At 39.8% G+C, this 19,074-nt stretch overlaps 1 protein-coding gene across 1 annotated transcript in view; it reads left to right on the forward strand.

Annotated features, from left to right (window-relative positions):
- SPATA6 (spermatogenesis associated 6) overlaps nt 1-18,685 on the forward strand; it is a 41,390-nt gene extending 22,705 nt beyond the window's left edge. The window contains exons 11-13 of the mRNA XM_030953776.1: nt 5,264-5,363; nt 8,885-8,952; nt 12,751-18,685. Coding sequence (XP_030809636.1) covers nt 5,264-5,363; nt 8,885-8,952; nt 12,751-12,931 — 349 coding nt within the window. The 3' untranslated portion in view covers nt 12,932-18,685. The remainder of the gene's footprint in view (nt 1-5,263; nt 5,364-8,884; nt 8,953-12,750) is intronic.
- Nucleotides 18,686-19,074: the final 389 nt, after the last annotated feature.

Consider the following 19,074-nt stretch of genomic DNA (forward strand, 5'->3'; position numbering starts at 1 on the left):
TATTAATTTCTGGAATCAGCACTTGAAAATCATACTAGATTTGATGAAAGTGAGCAATACCTAAGCCTTGTTTCATATTTTTGACCAACATCTGTACTATTTGTCATCTTCATTGGTTGATTTTGCTGCAGCAGTAAGTAAGTCTGAAATTGATTGCTGTCAGAGCCATTTTGTGTATAAATTAATAAATTCAGAGAAGATAGAAGGTAATGGAAAATCTTGCAAAGAGCATAAGGAGGTGCAGCCAATTTGTGACAAACTAATGATTTAGTACCACAATGACTTCAACCTTTTGGGAGCAACTGCTCAGCTGGAGTATTGACTTTCATTGAAATTTCGGAAGCTGTCTGCCATTAAGTTTCACTTTTTACATGATGTATATTGCCACAGTTTTAAGGGCTGGATATGAAAAGGAGGGGAGGAAAGCATTTACTAATTTAAGAACTCAACACTGAATGTGTCTCAAGTGCTTCAAGGCCCATCCATAAACAGGGCTTTGAAAGTAAGAGAAGCTACATAGAAAGCATGAGAAATTTTACCTTTTTTTTCATGTCCTGCTGAAGAGGGAGAGCAATTTGGTGCACAGCTAAGCTGTCAGCTTCTGCTTCCAAATATTTAGGCATCTGTGCTCTTGATTTAAGGCCCTGTCTGTGTGTGGATGTTCTTGCTTTGTAGTAATATACTGCCACTGTGAAAGCAGCCACCCTCCTCCACTTCCAGCATTGTGAGAATGGAGGGGGTTTGTGTTGGTGTAACTTCATTACAATTCAGGCTTCTATGTACAAACAGAGCCTCTGGAACACTTCAGAGCTGCATCATAGCCATCATTCACTTTCAAAAAGCAAACCAAAATTGTGTCCTTGACTAAATAGACCAGGAAAACCATGAAGTGTAGCCCAGCTTTTCTGTTGTGCCTCCTCACAGAGCAGCATGCACTGCAGACCAGGTCCATCCTGCTCCATTACCACCTCATGTCTCTAAAATGAGAGTAAAGCAATGTCCTTCCCTGCTATGAATGCTGAGTAAATACCTGCATAGATATAAAATACATGAGCTGGGGTTTTTATTTCAGAGTTAAATATTTTTGGTTTTGTTGAGGCTCTCTCCTGTTCCATGTGTAAGTTCTTGCAGATTGTGGTTTTTTTCAGGTTATACTCAGCTTTAAGTGTTCTTACTCCCTCTTCCCCCCCATTACAGTAGTGTTCTCTGCAGTTGTGAATCTGGTATTACAGGACTTCATTGATTTCTGTCCTGTGATGGTTTGTCCTTGTATGTGGCTTTGCTCAGCGTGAGGACTGTGTCTTTGAGGCTGATGAATTCTCGTGGAGGCCACATGCACAGAATTGTTCCCAAGGCAGGGGAGTGCTGTGGTGGGGGAAGGGGTCACGAGAGCCACTGCAAATACTCTGCACAAGGTTCTGGCATTAATTCGGCTGATGTGAAATGTATTAGTATCTCCTGCTGAAATGTGATATTAATGTTTTTGCTATGTGCAAGTGGATGATTGGATTGTCTGACATTTAAAAATTCCTATTTATTACAGCTCTCAAGTTTGCAAGCTGCTGTTTGAGTAGAGTACATGGGTGGATGTATCCTGTTTGCATTTCTAATGGGGTATTTCATCCTAACGGATAAAATTACACATGAAAATAATCTTTAGCACAAAATCTACACTGTCTGTTTGGCTTCTTCTTTTTTTTTTCATCAAGGTAGATGTTGTCTGTATGACCTTAAAAAAATCCTTATCTCATAAAAGAAAATAAATGCCTTTTAGTCACATTACAAGGGAAAATGGTTCTGTTTCCTTGATCGGACTCAACACAACATCTTTGAAATTAATCTTGAAAAGTTCTCTGATTGATCTGGCTTTTTCTAGGTCACTGAGCTATATTTCCAAAGTGTTTATACAATCTATCGGAATCAATAAACAATTTAAACTGATGTAACTGCAGAATGTTTGCAAGTCCCAGGGAAAATTGAAAGTATGACAAAGAATACAGCTGTAGGAGTTTATTTCGTTTATCAGGACAAACAGTCATTGAAATGAAATGACTTTCCTTTGAACACTGCAATATGATAGTGACACCTTAATCACATAAATAAGTAGCTGGTGATTTTAAAGAGTTGTTATTGGTGATTTTGGGCAAATGGAATCCCTTTATTTATAGTCCAAGAAGCTGTGCAATAAAGCCTGTTTTATAAAGTATTTCCAATACGAGAGTTAGAATATCATAAAAAGGTTTCACTTCACATTATAGTTGTTGTGTTTCAGGCATGATTTTATTTTAGTTTGCATTTTAGGCATGATTTTATTTTAGTTGCATTTCAGTTGGCAAATATTAACATTATTCTTTAAACGTGGATTAGACCCGATAGTTGTTGCTAAAATTAGACAATAAAAATACTAGAAAAGCTAATTAAAAAGAAGCTGATACCATTTTTAATCAGACTTAAGGTTTTGATTTTTTTTTTTTTTCTTTTTTTTTTTTTTTGTAAATGAAGTTTGGGGTCTGTGTGAGGAGGCAACATTTGTTATACCACAGCGCACACTAGTGGATTGATCCATAAAACCACCTGGAGAAAGAATTTAATAGTTCTCGAATTAAGTATTTAAATCTTCTTCTTGCAGACATAGCCATGTATTTTCTTACTGAATACAATAGCAAGCTGGGTTTTCTTTTTTTTTCCCAAAAGTAAATACATTTATCTCCAAGGATATTTGTAAATTTACGATTAATAACAATGACCTGAAGTCTTACATACGAATTTCATAAAATTTATTTCCCAAAGGCAATCTATTCCAACTTCTCAGAGCAAGCCACCTGAGTGCTGGAAGAACAGCAGCTGCTGTATAAATAAGGGAAAATGCCATGACTTCATGGCTCTATCTTTTATTTGTCAAGTGGGAAATGACTCACTCTTACTGCATCTAGGATGCAGATTTTTAAACATGCATTTCAGAGGTCCTTTAATATCAGTAAATGTTGTAAATTCTGATGGGAAGCCATAAGATGATAGTATCACTGCAGACCCTTTCCCTTACCTCTCTTCTTTTAAAAAAAAGAAAGTGTGGGGGTTTTTTTCAAAACACAGGTGGTAGAGCACATGCATTGTAATGCAGTACATCAAATGGGGTATGACTGCATTAGGGAAATGAACATTCCTCTCTGCTTAAGGGACTCACACTTCTGTTTCTTTAAAGGCAATGCTTTTCTCCCTTAACAAAATTCTCAAGCCATTTTACTTTCTTTTAGAAGAAGTTACGTGAAATCTTTTAGTGCAACAGATTGCTGGATTCTAGTATGCAAAACAATTGTACAGCATGAATTTGCTATACATGCTCTTGGGTCTGGAATTAATTGTAAAATTCTCAGGATAGTAATATGAATTCTGTAGTCAGGTTGGTGAAAATTGCTGCTTGTAGTGATCCAAGGATAAATAACAATAAAATCATTAGAAACGTGGGAATACATCCCCATATAGATTATATGTTATATACTTTCAGTATTGTGTCATTTCTTGGCACCCTTTCCTGAAGAAAAATAGAAGCATTTTCAAGTAGGTGAAATTGATTTAAAGAAACTCGTAAATAAGCTAAAAATACTGGTGCTGTTTAGAACCAAGAGAGAGATGTTTTGGACATACAAACAACAATAAGTGAATCCAAATGAGTTGATTAGATAAAAGAACATAGAAGAAGATTACTCAAAAACAGAAACTGTTTCTAGTTATACTTCAGTCTCTGTCTCTGGTAATAAAAGGAATGATCCAAAAGATTGCGAAGAACTCTATGCCCTGCCTGCAACCTTCAAGATAATCTGTCACTTCCCACTTTTGGGATCCTGCTTCCATTAATTTTTACATTGCCAGGCTGCTTGTTTTGCACTGAAGCTTTCTCTCTGTACTTGGTTTGTTCTTTTTGAAAGGAGCTGAGCAGTTCCTTGGCTGTATTGAAATTTCTGGAGGTTTGGTGAAGGTGAACTGAGCCAGGCACGATCAGACTGGGGATTTGAGGGTGATAGACTGGATAATGCAGGGAATATGATAACTGGGAGGGAGGAGGGCAGAAAAGCTGGCAGTCCCCGTCCCTGCACAGAGCAAACTGTGGAATCTCAGCGTTCAGAGTCATGCTGTTTCTCCACTGCATCAAATTTGGGAAGCCACCAAAGCCCTTCAGTGTTCCTGGTGCTCCTGCTGCAGGCTGGGGATGGCAGCTCCGTGCTGCTGCTGTTCACAGCTCAGATTGCAGTGCCTGCCCTGCCAGCTCACAGCTCACCAGTGACCCGTGCTCACATTGGCATGATACCACATCAGGAGCTGGGCTTTTCTGGGCGCCAAGTCAAGCTCTCAGAGCTGAGGCAGCATTGAAATGAAGATGCACAATCTTCATTTGGTGCCCTGTTTCTTTCCAGTGTGATGAGCTTGTGTAAGTAAGCATTTCATAACTTCCCTCCAATTATTCTTTCCTTCTGTTGATGTCTCTTTAAAAAAAAAAAAAAAAAACATTTTTAATGTGATAACATGGTTGACATGTAAACGATCATATTCTTAAAATCTTTGTTGCCTCCCTTAAGAGACTGAGAAATTTTTGTCAGCTTCTGAACTTGCTCAGAAGGATGAGCTTCTGAGAAAGATGAGAAGGGCTCTTTTTAGTAAAGTGGAAAAAAATAATCCAAAACATAACAAGGTAAAATCCAAAAGTAGCTGTTTGGTTTAAATTACCCATACCAAGCAGCTGCCTAGTTTTCAATATTAAAAAAAAAAAAAACCAACCAAACTTAAAATGCAATTTCTCTTGTGAAATAAAGACTGCAATTGCAAGTTTTTTACTCCATGTGTTTTACGATTTGCATGCACTGGGGTTACCTTCCTTTTGATTTATTCCAGTGAAAAGAACTTCATGTGTGCAATACTTCCTTTAAAGAGGCAAATGAAACCTGATCACTGGGAATAGTATAGCTTTTTTATTCTGTAGGGACTGCACAAACATTACAAAAATATTTCTCAAGTTACAAAATCATCAACATTTTCTATGTTTTTCACCTTCTGTTGCTGTTGTGGCTGTTTATGTTTATGCACTGTTTATGCACTGCTTTTCTTTACTTGTACTCCAGAGGAGAAGAATCAAATGGAAACATTGTGTGTGTTCCAAACAGAAGGAGGTAATGCATGCTTCATAATTAAAAGGAAAAATAAATCTGAATCACAGACTTTTTCAACAAGAAAATATTTCTTCACTTTGTTTTTCCTCTTCCTCTTGCAGATTTGGCACTGGTTGGCCTTCACCAGCAAATATTGATGAGATCCATAAAAGAGTGAAAAATATTTTAAGGACACACAGAGCTAGACAGCGCCTCATATTTGTAAGTTTGACTGCAAACTCAATCTTTTCTCTTCTCCAAAATGGCTGAAAAAAGACAATTGTGCCAACAGTCTTGGATTCATTATAATGTTGTCCTTTGGGACAGCCTTGATTGTAGAAATATGGGTTTGGTGTGTGAGCTCAACTGTTTCACACTGATTTCAGAAGCCTCCTTATCTTTCACCTTTATGAAGTAGTACAGGCAACCCTCTCATGGCTTACTGAGAACTATTATATTGGGGTGTGGGGTTTTTTTTCCCAATTTAAGCAAAAAATGTTACAGATGTGTAGAACATCAAGGCTGAACATGTTGTGCAGCTGCACATCAGCAGCTGCATGTATCCAGCTGTTTCTAGAGCTAATATTATTCTTCAGATATGTGAGGTTTTTTTCCCTCAATTACCTGGCATTCAATGAACAGAGCTCTTTATCCAATGAGTTTACACCCAGGAACAGAGTATTTTACCTTTGATGAAATTTTGAGGTGTGCTTTTAGACAGACAAATTTTTTCCTATTGTGATTTTGAGAAACACAGTATCTCAAAAAAATGCCATAGCATTGTACCAGCTGAATAAGAAGATTGTTCATCTGCAGAGAATTTAGAATCTTGAGTGTGAGGTGAGGCAAAAGAAAGGTAGGATAAAAAGGTTGTAAGGATGAGAGATGATTATGATACAATGATGATAATGATGATTATAAGATGATGAGGAGCTCTGGCATTCTAACTCAGAAATGTTATTGATGGGGTAGAAGAGACATAAGTCTCCCAAAGTGGAGAAAGGCTTTTTTTTTTTTTTGCTTCAGTTTCTCTCTTAAAAAATAGAATGTTGACAGAAATCTGCTTTTGAATGTTGGTGCAATTTTAAGTTGCTACTGTCCCCATCTGTCCACCTTTCCCCTCAGCTGCAGTTCCTTGTATTAGTGGGAAGTGGGATAAAAAGTGTAGGAGCCCTGATGTCCCCCCTCACATTCTCCACAGCAAGGGCAGGTGCAGCTGGCTGGGATGGGGGCCACCACTGGCTACAGAAAGCCCTTTGCAGAAGTGATCTTTGTTGTCTTGATCCAGTCCTGCAAGATGGATTGAAGAACATCTGTCTTCACTCTGAAGTCCTTATTTAAACATTTAGTTGTTTGCTTGTTTGCTTATTCATGTCCCCAGATTTAGTCATGTTGGGCAACTCATTGTCTCACTTCATTCTCACTTAATCTGATTATTTTCTCATTTCTGTTCAGTGTTCATTTTTAGCTTAGTTGTTGTGGGTTTTGCTTTTAACTCAGGAAAACCTTGTCTCATCCATACTAAGACTGTTTGATCTAGTTCATGCTGTACCTCCCTGAGTTATTATATGAATGCTATGATTTTGTGAGCTGCTGCCCTCAAATAGAAGATTCCCATGACATTTTTCTGTGTTTCAGCCACTCAGAATAGGTACAAATCATGTTAAATGCTTCCCTGATATTTCAATGAACTTAGATAACAAACTGGATTTCCTGATAGTCCAACACCTACATGTAATGAACACTTGCACAGCCTGAACCATCTCCAGTGGTTCTTGACTGCTTTCCTCGAACAGTAAACCATGACTTTATGATAAGGAGAGTTGGATGATTGGTTACATGGTCTCTCCATACAGTCAAAAAGACTCTGTAGACATTGTGGTGGAATTCTTGAATTGCGATATTTTCTGCTGGCTTTCTCTTGGTTCACCTTGTCACTTCCAGAATCAAACACTTGCTGAATCCTCACAGGGATTAATAAGCAGAGATGATACTGTCCCCTCTTCTCTTGGAAAACCTTGTGTTTCTGCACTAAAAAAATACATCTATTAGGGTATTTAATTACCCACCTGACCAAACCAGTGCTGGCAAAGGACCATTTTTCTCACTCTGTTTTCTTCCACTGAGCAAAAGGAAGGGAAGAATGCTACAGAGAAGTCTTGTGGTGTCAGATAGTTGTGTGGAGCTAGCTCATGAAAGCTCTGCTAACAGCAGCTGACCTAATCAAAAAAGAAAAAAAATATCCTTGCAGTGAGTGCTTTAAAATACACCAAGATAGTTGTGCTTCCCCACATGGCCCAAAATCGAGGCTGTGGTGTTGCTCAGCAGATGGCTGAGGTAAATTGGTCATCTTGAAAGTGAGGGAGTAGTAAAGCAAGGGTATTGGCAATGTGCTGAGCACATTCTGGCTCCAATCTAGATCCTCTTCAAACTTTGAAAGGTTAAAAAGTACCTCTTATTCTGTTTCACTCCAAAGAGCCTAATACTAAATAACCATTCCCAGGAGCATACAACTGTGTCTTCCAAAATTTCATTTTCATAGTGCTCTGCAAAATAGTGTGACTGGAGCCCTGCTGCAGATTCCTTGGGGTGTCCACTGTACCCTTCTGCTGTGACATTGTGACAGCATTGTAATGTTTCCATCTTTTTTTTGCTTTCTAGAACATAATTTGCCTCTGGCAAATGCTGCAGAATTTTATTTACCACCGTACCCCATTTCCTCTTCAGTGCTTTGTAGTCTGTGACTGCTGAAGGAAGAGAGCTCTCCTGTTTACAAACACACTTATTACCTTGTATTTCACCACAATAAATTCTCTCAGGTTTTTCCTCATCCATATGCTGCTGTTCAGCTTGCTCTGCATCTTATTGCCATCTACCACTATATTTATTGTCTTTTCGCCCAGTTCTGTTACCAGCCAGTGTGATTATTTTTACTGCAGTCTTTTTTCCAATTATTTCTCCTATAGCATGAAAGATGACTTTGTTTAGTAATCCTTACAGCAATTGACTTGTGCTGAAAGCATCACTTAATATCACCCCTTAAGTAGGGTCTTTGCTCTTCAGAGTAGAGTGAACATGATTGTGTGTGCTGGAATTTCTACCATCCCACCTCAAGTGAGCAGCTGGCTCCCTCCACATGGGTGTTTTGTTTCTTTCTTACTTAAGAGGGCAAATTTGGGTTAATTAATGTCTAGATAGCATTTGGAAAGTAAAACTGCATTCTAACAACTGAGAATACCTGGCTGAAGGGTCATTAAGTGTATCAGATTTTTTTTTTTAAAGTTCAGTAAGCATGTACTCAACCTTGGATATGAAATTGAAGAATTGAGATGTGTGCAATGCTTCTGCCTTGTAAAACACATGAAATAGATAACATAATATGTTTTAGGTGTTTTTTCCCCTTTCCTGCAAGGAACACAAAAGCAGTAAGTAGTAGGTTTCATAGCATTTTGCCAATGTGTTTATTGGGGTTTATTGAAGCTTTTGCTGTCTGCATAGTTCTCTAGATCTACACTGTCTAGAAATTCTTTCCAGTTTATTACCTGAAAATTATTAGCTGAATTGTACTGAACTTAATTAAAAGTGTTCATAAATGGCATTTGGCTCATTACACTTTGTCCCTTTCTCCCCCAAGAAATGTAAGCACTTTAATAGTCCTCTAAATGGAAAGAAAGTATTTTTGAAATTAGATCATTGTAATCAGAAACCAAGGTAATGAGAATTTGATTTCTGGGTTTTTTTAGGATGATTTGCCTCAGACAAGAGAACCTACAGATAATATGCCCTTAACTGTGAGTGAGCTGCGGAGCAGGTATGGAGTTTTTCTCTGACCAAGACAAGACAGTCATACTCAATATTGCCCTTTACATTCAGCTACAAATTTCTCTTCCCATTTTGAGCTTTGTCCTGTATTGGACAGGGAAAAGGTTTCAGGAGGCGTTAGTCATACTAAGCTTTCTCACCTAAAAGCAAAATACAGTTAAATTAATTGTGCCTTTTATGTTCTTTGGCACTGTGTCAGTGTAGTCTTCATAAAACACTGGGTTTGGAGCTGGACTTTGCTATAAAAATGATTTTTGGGCAGATGTTTTTGGAATTTGTCAACCAGAGGGCAAATGTCACTTTTAAAATAATCACTTGGTTATTTTTTCCTTAAAACTATAAGAGTGCAAAAATAAGTTTAAGTTTATTTAGTTGTATGGTTATATGGTTTGAGGCTGAGTTTTTGGATTGTACTTTTTTGGGGTATTTTTGGGTTGGTTTTTTTTTTTGTTGTTTTTGTTTTTGTTTTTGGCAAAACAGATATTTGGAAAAGAAAAGCATTTTTCAAAAAATACAACAAATTTATGTGGAATAGTTTAGTGATTCAGCATGCTGTATTTCAGAAGCTTTCTCGGAAACCTGAGATCTTAAAAACCTGGTTTATGTACATTAATTACTCTGTGTGCTCCTCACATACATGACCAGGGTTTAATTTGATAATTTACTTATAAGATACCAATTAAATTGGTTTTGATCATTACTGTAGTAGAAGTTACCAATAAGGGTGTTCTGTATGTATGCACACAGCATTTTATACAATGTTTTGGATACCTATTGGAGGAAAGATACTAAGTATTGGAAGTCTTTTTTGGGCTCCTATGGCTTTTCTGGTTTTCTTTATATTAAAGGAGAAGTCCTAGAACTGTGGTGCTATATTTGAGAGGTGTTGCCATTAGAAAAGGTTTTATTTTGATAGGTAAATATCAGACACTGTTTTGTAACAATGGCACCCCAAATCACCGCTGTATACACCTGAAAGGAGGGTATTTCAATGTGGGTACCATAACAACTTGAAAATTCTTATAAACTTATAAATTTCTACTTGAAATTTATAAGCTCCAAAAAGTTCATTTCTGATTTGCTGTCTTCTTTAAAAATCTTTATGATTTGTAATCCCCTCCATGCGAGGGATTACTCCAACTTCCATATGGTTGTGAAGTTGTGCTGCAGTTGTGTCTCCTGTACCTATGCTCACTCCTATATTCTGTGTAGCCTTTCTGCTCCCTTATCCTTTGTCCTGACAGCTGGGGCAATTAAATTGTTTAGGATGTGTTTGCGAGAGAGAAAGTGCAAGTTTTTGTTTTGAGGCAGCTTTGGGACTTGGAGATTTACGCTGAAACTGCAGACCATGAAGAAAATGGAAAATAAACCTTAATACTCCAGAATCCTGAAGTGAAGGGATATGAAGTGTGGCACTTGGGCTGGGAAAGGACTGCTCCTTGGGTTTAGAGGCCAGCAGCACTGGGGGTGAGACATAAAGGCCTCGAGGACAGTCACATTGCTGAGTGCTTGCCACAGTGCTCATAAACAGGATACAAGGACAGAGTTCATGGAAGGACAGGGTGCTGTCGACCAAATGCTGGCAGTAAAGTAGATGGATGATTGAAAACCGCTGGGAGTAAGGAAAAGGTCTGTGTTTTGTGAAATATTTAGTATATGATTCACTCAGAAAAGAACTTCTGGGACTCTTAAAGGAGATGTATGAGGGAACAAAAGCATATGACAGGTATTTCAGAGCAGGGAGTTGCGTGCAGAAATCCTGCTGTTAATATGATTTGTGAGTGTAATTCCCAGATTGCTTAGCTCAGGTTGTCAGCTGGTTTCCAGTTGAGACAGGAGAGGGAATCTTCCTTACCTTAGCTGTAGCTTTTTCCAGGTATCTTGTGCACAAGGGGCTGGCTAATGGAAATGCATGAAAACACACACCCCCCTCCAAAAAGAGAAGGGAAAATGAAGCCTTTTTACAAGACTTTTTCAGTACCAGAATAAGGAACTTGTAGAAGTCACCATTGGTTTTTGAGTCTTTACTGCAATTAAAGTGTTGGGGTTTGAGCGTCTCCAGGTAAATTCAGCTTTTAGGAGAAGAAAGGGCAAGCACAAAGCTGCTGCTGGAAATGGATTCCAAGGAAAAGAGTGTCAGAGCTGTTTGTTGTATAGTTACAAGTGCTTTGCCTGCTTGTTGGCCTGAGAGTTCTCCATCAGAAGTGAGGTACCACAAACTGCAGGAAGGAGAAGGTGAAACTGCAGTTGTTGATGAGTCTCAAGGGTGTTGACTTGTCTGCATTTGACACAGGCCTGTATAACTGCTCTATTGATTTTGGTTGGTAGTTTGGTTTCTTTGTGTCCAAACTGTGAGGCACAATTATCTCAGGATGATAAACAGGTTTAAATTTGCTCCATGCCATTGACTGACTTTAAATGATGGAGGCTCTTTGAATAAAGTGTGAACGTGGCCTTCCTCTCTTTTTAATGTTGGAGCCATACAAGAGGTCTTGTTTTATTTGGTGTAGGTTGGCATAACCCTAATATTTGAATGTAAGAAGTTTAAAAGCAAAAGCTGTTCCTTCTGTTTTTTTCCATGGGACAGTAGAAGCTTAGAGATGTGAATTTAGAAAACTGATCCTACATCTTCCTCTTCTTCCCCTTTTCTGTTCTTCAGATGAAAACCTTGTGTTTTGATGCAGCTGAATACATGTATTCATGGATGTGGCCTAAGGTTTCTTTCAATTTTGTCATATGTTGGCTGATTCTAGCTTGAGGATGAAGTTTTAAGTACTGGTTTGATTGCAGAAGACACTACCATTAATAAATGACATGTATATAAGAACCTGTAAAGCTTCCCTGTGAAATGTAATCCATTTCCTAAGTGAAGATGGTCACCTTAAACTTCACATTTCCAGTTTCATTTCCCAGGGAACATTTGCAAAAGCTGAAGATAACTCAGTCCTAATTTTTAAGTGTCTTAAGTGCCTAAATCTCTGAGCAGATGTGAAAAATGTCATCTCAGTTGTAATTTTTTTCTGATGATTTTTGAACTTCTTGTTTCATGCTTTATTACAGGGAAATTGCTCATTTAATTATATGACACAAACCTTTGTTTTGAAAGTGTCAAGAGGAAGCAGATAGTCATGATGTTGAGATATAAACTACTCAGACTTGTCAGTGTTTTGTAATGATTTGCAGAGTATAAATTTCACTTCACAGATCTCAGGAATAATTTCTCAAAGCAACTGAAAGATGAGCCTGTATTTGTGTTTAGTATTAAAACAGTGACACAGAAGATGGGGTGGGGAAGGAACCCTGGATTGCCACTACATCAAAATGTAGTTGGTAGAAAACTTAATCCATGATGCTTCCAATAGAGCACCTTACAGCTGCAACCACAGTAATTTAATATCCCCCTGATAGATTGTCTGCATATTGGAATAGCTGCTTGTGGTTACAATTTCACCTTCAAAGGACACAAAAATCCTACTGTGTTGGTCTTGCCTAGTCACAGAGCCTGCAAAAATACAGCAAAATTACTGCAGGTTCTCTGAAAATTAATTCTGTTTGGGGGCATTACAAAGTGTACTCAGATAAGGGGGGAGGATTTGTGTGAATGAATAACATGGGGTGGGGGTGGTTCCCATTTCTTAAAAGTAGCTGCAGTGCAGTTTTTATTTGGTTTGTGGAAGGCAATCCATGCTCAGCAGCTCTACATTGGTATTTCTGGTGGTTTTGTGCCACTGATTCCTCTTCCATATCTTGGTTTGATCATTGTTTCTTATCTCCTTTCCTCTGACAGTTCTCCAGTGCAGCAGAGCACTCCTGCTCCCTTGGATAGTGGTGAACGTTGGCCTGGTCCTGCAGCCGTGTACAAAGAGAAGCCTCACAGAGCAATCTTGGAGGAGAGTCTTGCAAAAATATATAGAGAGATGTATGAAAAAACTGCTGGTGCTGTTTCAGACCACAAAACACATTCCTGAAAGCAACTCACCTCAAAGTGCATAGTATATAGTATTTGAAACTAAACCTATTTTTATACAACAATATTTGTACTCTATTTTTTAAGCTGTCTTATGGTTAGGCAGGGTTTTGGAGAAATGGGGATTTGGCCTGGGCTGAAAAAAGGAAATAATTAACATTTCACCCCCCAAAAAAGAGACAATAATCCCTAACAAAAAATCCCCTCTACAATTAAGCAAGATGGTGTTGCTCCTTTGAGACTCTGAACATAGAGTCATTTGAAGACTAATAGGTCTGCTGGACATTCCTGTGTGACATCAACTCAGGTTTCAGCTGCAGCCAGTTCTCATTAAATATCTAAATCTATTTAGCAGCTTTAACAAATTGGTTGAAGAAGCAATATGTCCTGGTGGGCAGAGGGGAGACCCAAAGGGGAAGGTGAATGTGAGTGTTGGTTTAAAAGTGACCCACCTAGGACAAAGAGAATTGGTTTCTAGACAACTGCCTTTGAATTGTTTATTTTGGAGAATGGCACAAACTTTGGTACTGTAGGACCCATGGGCATGTGTTTGAAGTAGTTTTGAGCACCTTTAGTCACAAGTGTTCTAATACTGTGAGATTTTAAAAGAAAACCACCCAGCCCAGCAGCCTTTGTGTGAGATGAAAGGTCAACTTCACACAGCCTTTGCATTTGAAAGCTTCCACGTTCTCCTAAATGCAGCCATGACATTTGCCAATACACTTGTCATTTTAAAAATATGAATAAGAAAGGACTGTGCAGGGGGAAAGACCAGAGCTAGTCAGCAAGCTCCTTGTGTTCTGTACAGGCCTTCTGAAATTCCTGCATCACAATCCCACCTAATTTGGAGCCTGTCCTTCCCGGTCTGCTGGGATCCCGTTGGCAGCAATCACTTCGTTTTTGCTAAAGGCCACCAAATGTTCATCAGCAGTTCGATGCTTCCCCCAGGGATGGAACCTTTTCAGCCTTGCACTGAGCAGATCCCACATTAGCAGACCAGGGCAAATTGCCCATCCATTGAAAAGCTGAATGTTTTAAAAGGGCAAGAGTGTCCATCTCCTGCTTCCCCCCAGAATGCGGAAAAAACAAATGCCTGTTCTGGCTGCCTCTCTCTGAGCAAACACAGGCAGCTCCACCGATGCCATTTTACCTGTTGTGATGAGAGAGAGGATAAAGCTAGCAGTACAGATGGCACAACATATGACTGGAACCTGCCAGCATGCCTACATAAACAAAAAGTCAGTCTATTCTGCCTTCCCTCCTTTAATGCTGAGACAACATAATTGATTTGAGAAAGCAGTTGGTGAGCAATTCTGCTGGTGGGAGAGCACGTGGAGGGGCTGTGTGCTGCTGTTTCAGGCAAGGGTACTCTCAGAGGAAGTGTCTCACATACAGACATTTCTATTTCTTGTAACTGTTGGACAAGTTGAAGTGGATTAACACTGATAACTTTCTGTCCCTGCTGCCTTTTAGCACATTAGTGCTTTCAGAGGGCATTAGTGGCACCCTCTCATGACATGGAGAAGTGCTGAGTCACTCTGTGAGCTGCCAGGACACTTTTTATTGCAGAAGGCAAAAGTAGAACTTGCCCAAGCTGTGTCCCTGGAGGCATGGAGGCCATGGAGGGTTGTGCTGCCAGGACCTGGTGTTCACTGCCCTCTCCAGTGACCCCATGTTAGTCCACAAAGGAATGGTTTTCTTCCTGCTCAGAGAAGTAGCTGTATTGAAGCAGATCCTAAATAGGTGGGGCAGATTCTGAGAAATACTTTCCAAGCTTTTGGTGTAAAATTAATCTGTTGAATCCTGAGGGGTTTTGCAGTTTCCTGTATGTGTTTGAGCCATAAGATTCAGTGCTCTCCTGGCATCCTGCAGTTTTCATTCAATATTCTCTGTGCATTCACTCCCCAGTGTCACAGCTGAGTAAAAGTTAGTCTTCTGAAGATTGGCTGCTCCCCTTTGGCCTAATCTGGCTCCCTGACATAGAAAACCTCTTTGATTTTTCCCTCCCCAGCAATCCAGCAGATTTCAGTGCCTGTTTGTTCACTGTGTGAGAAGGCCTGAATGCTGAGGGATTGTTGTGGGGTTTTTCTGTGTGTTTGATGAAGGACACAATTTGCCATGAACTGAATACACAAGGGGATGAGAAAGGTTGGGAGCCACTATAAGAAAGCAAGGTGGTGCTTTCAAAGGTCTAAGGAATGGCTGGAGGATATCTGTTTGATTCCCCTAGCTAAAAAAGGAAGCATATGGTAATATGGCAACCTTCAGTTCTCATCAAAGATTAAAAATTTTTCAGCAAAGGTGAAAACTGAATGGGAGAAAAAAATGTCATTATTGAATGTTGACCAGTATGAATATTCTCAGTGTCGCCTTCTTCTGCAACTTAACATCAAATGGAGCAGACAGACTCTGAGTATCTTTGGCCCTGCTCCAGCTGGGAGGGAGATGTGTGTTCAGTGTCTCTCTGAATCAGCTGCTGCAGGAGATGTTCCTCTCCTGGGTCAGAGTCATTCCACAGCTCACACTGTAATACAGCAAAGAGTGCTCTCTTCCAAGCACTGTGCTGGAAATCCAGTTTGGTAAATGGAAAACTTTCCTCTGGAATGTGACTTCAGACCCAAAGTACTCCAATCTGTCCCTAGTATCTTCAAGGCACTTTGCTTTCAGAAGCATTTTGCCTTGCCCTGTTTGCTCAGGTGGCCCTGCCAGCACTCACAGCTCTGAGCACGGCTGCTGCTCTGCCCCTGCAGCCTGGGAGGAGTGGAGGTTCAGGCACTGAACCAACACAGCAATAAGCTCTAATTGTTTAGTGCACCTTGCCTTCTAATACAATTTAAATCCCTTCTGTCAAATGCAAATTTCTAGATGCCTGAGTGGAGCTTTAAATAGCATTTTCTGTGCTCCTTCCTTATCTTTTGCCATCCACAAAGTTCCAGTGACAGTGGGATGGCATAATTCCACCCCTGTCGTTTTAGTTCCTAAAGGAAAGCTGCCTACTCAAATCTGGCAATAATGGGCCAGATGAGGAGTGAATTGGTGCTTTTCTGTGGAGTCTGTGTCTCTCTTGCCCTCCCCAGGTTATTATAACCCATGGGTGTTCTCACCGAAAGCTGTTCAGCATCCAGTGATGCTTGCAGGATGCAATCAGTGCAATATTTTAATCACTTTCATTTTAGTGAGTCAGACTCTGCTTCCTACTTGCTCCCTTCCATCTCTCCTATGAGTAACGTGGTGCAGTTTAGGATCTTGGGCTGGCTTTAGACAAACTGCCTGCCTGTGTTCAGAAGAAATGCAAATCCATCCTTGGCTGACAGTAGCTGCTTTGGAAATCACTAAGTCATTGACCTGATGTGAATTAAAGGCAAAAATGTCAAACTCTTTAATGATTTGCCTTATCTAAGTTTTAGACTTAGAGGCAGAGAAGCTTAAATTGCTCCACTGAGGATAGGAAGCATAGGGATGGCTGGAGTAATGGGAACAGGTAGGAGCAGCTTTGTAAGATGGATGGGGAACAGTGTTTATGCTCCAAAGCTGAGCAGCTTGGGAAGTGATGAGGGCTGTTCTTCAGATTGTGCATCACATGTTTGAATTCTACTATTACTTCAGAGGCTGCCAAAATTATCAGGGGAGAAAAAAATCTACCTGGAGATGTTCAGAATCTATTTTTGGGGTAAAATAACAGAACATTTAGCTCGGCTCAGTATTAAATAGTCTTTTCCAAACTCCTTCTCATTGTTACCTCAGCTGTAAAATGGTGAGTTTGTGCTCTGTTGAAGCTTAATTAAATGACTTTGAAGTGCTTTGGGATCCTGAGGTGAATGTTAAAGAAATTATTTTATGGAAGCCTGGCTGAAAAGTCCCATCTCATCTCCAGGTTACTAAAAAGGCTTTATTTTAATTTTCCCAGGTTTATTATGTTTTAATCAGACAATTATTAAACAAATCTTAATCAGATTTAATAGATTTCTATCTTGATCAGAGAGGGCTAGAAAAGATAATGAGCTGCTTTACTACATGTGCTCTTAGGAGCTAATCTTTGCAGTTGGTATCTTGCTCAGCTTCTGTCTTCTGCATGATCCAGGTTCATATCCTCACACTGATTGCTCTTATGATACCTTTTTTATCTTTTTTTAAATATAAATTATGTTTTTCATCCTGATGCCTTAGTGCTGTTTGCTCTGTGTACTAACCAGCACTGTTAACATCTCTTGCATCATTTATCCTCATCCTTTCCCCAGGAACAAAGGGTGCAATGTGACAGTGGAAAATTCTGTGGGGTATGCCATGGATTTGTCACAGAAAGCTGGAAGGAATCTCTGCCTTCCCACTCCATGTATGAGGAATAATTTGGTACATAATTCTGCTTTTCCCAATTTTTAAGCTTGAAATGTTTTCTGAAACACTGAACTATGCAGCAAAATTCTCAGCCTTTTAGCAGTGGTCTCTTGCTGTATAAATCTGGTAATGTGGAATCTCTGGGTCAAAGGAAAGGCCATGTTGTTAATTACTTCAGTGGTCATGAAGTGATCATTATCAGGATGCTGAGAATTTCTCATGAGATTGGTAATCAAGGAATTTGAGGAAACTCAAATCAATGAAATTGAGCCTCTTGGTTCCAGTGAGAACACTTGAAGCTGAGAGAGGACAGCACTTCTAGGGCTGGTCTTGATGAGCTGCCTCCCTGACAGAAGGGTGTCTGCCTTAGGTGATGTCTGTGGGAGCAGCAGAGAATTGCTCTTTGCCCAGTTCCTTTCAATTCCAACAAATGCAGCAGCCTTGTGGGAAGTGATTGAAGCCCCCAATATTCCTGTTTCCATTGCACAGGAGCTATTAAGCACAAGCCCCCTTGATTACTGTTGGTTTCTGCTGCTTTCCCCATGGAATTCAAAACATCATCAACCTTCAAAGATGTGGCTGCAGCTCCTTTTATCAGTGTTGGCTTGCCAAAGGCATGGGGTTTGTTCCCATTGTATCTTTGTGAGAAATTCTCTGAAGTGTGGTGATAATTTGTCTGGATGGCAGCATAAAGGAACTGTAATCTTTCTCTTTGCTTGATCTATGTGGAGATTGTGCTTTTTCTTGGTGTGCATTTCCCTTCAATTCTGGGTGATTGCCTCTGGCCCAGCAGAGAACTCCTGCGGCCTGAGCAGTGAGATCTGAGCCACCTTCTCTCCTCCTCGGGGAAGGGAGTTTTCTGCTGCAAAACAACATCCCTCCTGGTTCATAAGGATTTACTGATCCTGAGGAGACAGCACAAAAATTCTGTTCTGTGGCCAGGACTCTGCACACCCCTGTGGAGCTGATGGCATGGCATGAAGAGAGCTTCACACAGAGCAGGGTAGGAGCCTGGGAACAGAGAGTGTCGTGCCATGAATTATGCACTTCTATACCATGAGTTATCAGTGTAGGAAATAGCCTGGACAGCTCCTGAGTAACAAAAGCACCATTTACATCACTGAGTGGTGGTGAATTCTAATGCTTGTATTTGTATTGTCACCCTGACTGTAGCTGTAGGAACTGTTTCATTCAGGATTCCAGTAGTAAACACTTGCTAAGAGGTTGCTTTCCCTGCCTGCCTTGTTTTCACCACAGTCATCTAGTGTTTACACACATTTTAGCCTCTGTGCCATTTTTGAAGGCTTTATTTGTCTCATTTATGTTTCTGGTTTGGATAATACTTAAATATGAAATCCATCTGGGAAACATATTGTATATTCACGTCAAGGGGTAAAACCAGTTTTTAATTAAAATTTTATACAGCACTTGTATTTCACTTTGTCCTGTTTTATTATGAAACACTTCAATCTTCTTCCTAAAACACATATGTCTTGTGCGTTTCAAGATGTTCCTTGTTGCTCATGCAGAACCAGTTTGGGAGCTCTGTCAGCACAGTGCCATATGTTCTGGGCTTCATTTAGCTTCTCTGCCGTTTGTGGAGGCAGCAGATTGGATGGAATGCAGCTCAGCTCGGCTCCATTCTTCTCTTTGTAAACTTGTCAAGAGATAAAAAAAGCAGGGAGAAGGAAAACACTGAATAATACTCGAGTGAGTTGAATTATCAAGAAGTTATGGGAATGTGGCCAATCAAAATTGAGGTTTCTCATGTATTTGAGGATTTTCCTTAATTGCAGCTTTTGCAGAGCC

This window comes from Camarhynchus parvulus, chromosome 8, assembly GCF_901933205.1.
Source record: "Camarhynchus parvulus chromosome 8, STF_HiC, whole genome shotgun sequence".
Lineage (NCBI taxonomy): Eukaryota > Metazoa > Chordata > Aves > Passeriformes > Thraupidae > Camarhynchus > Camarhynchus parvulus.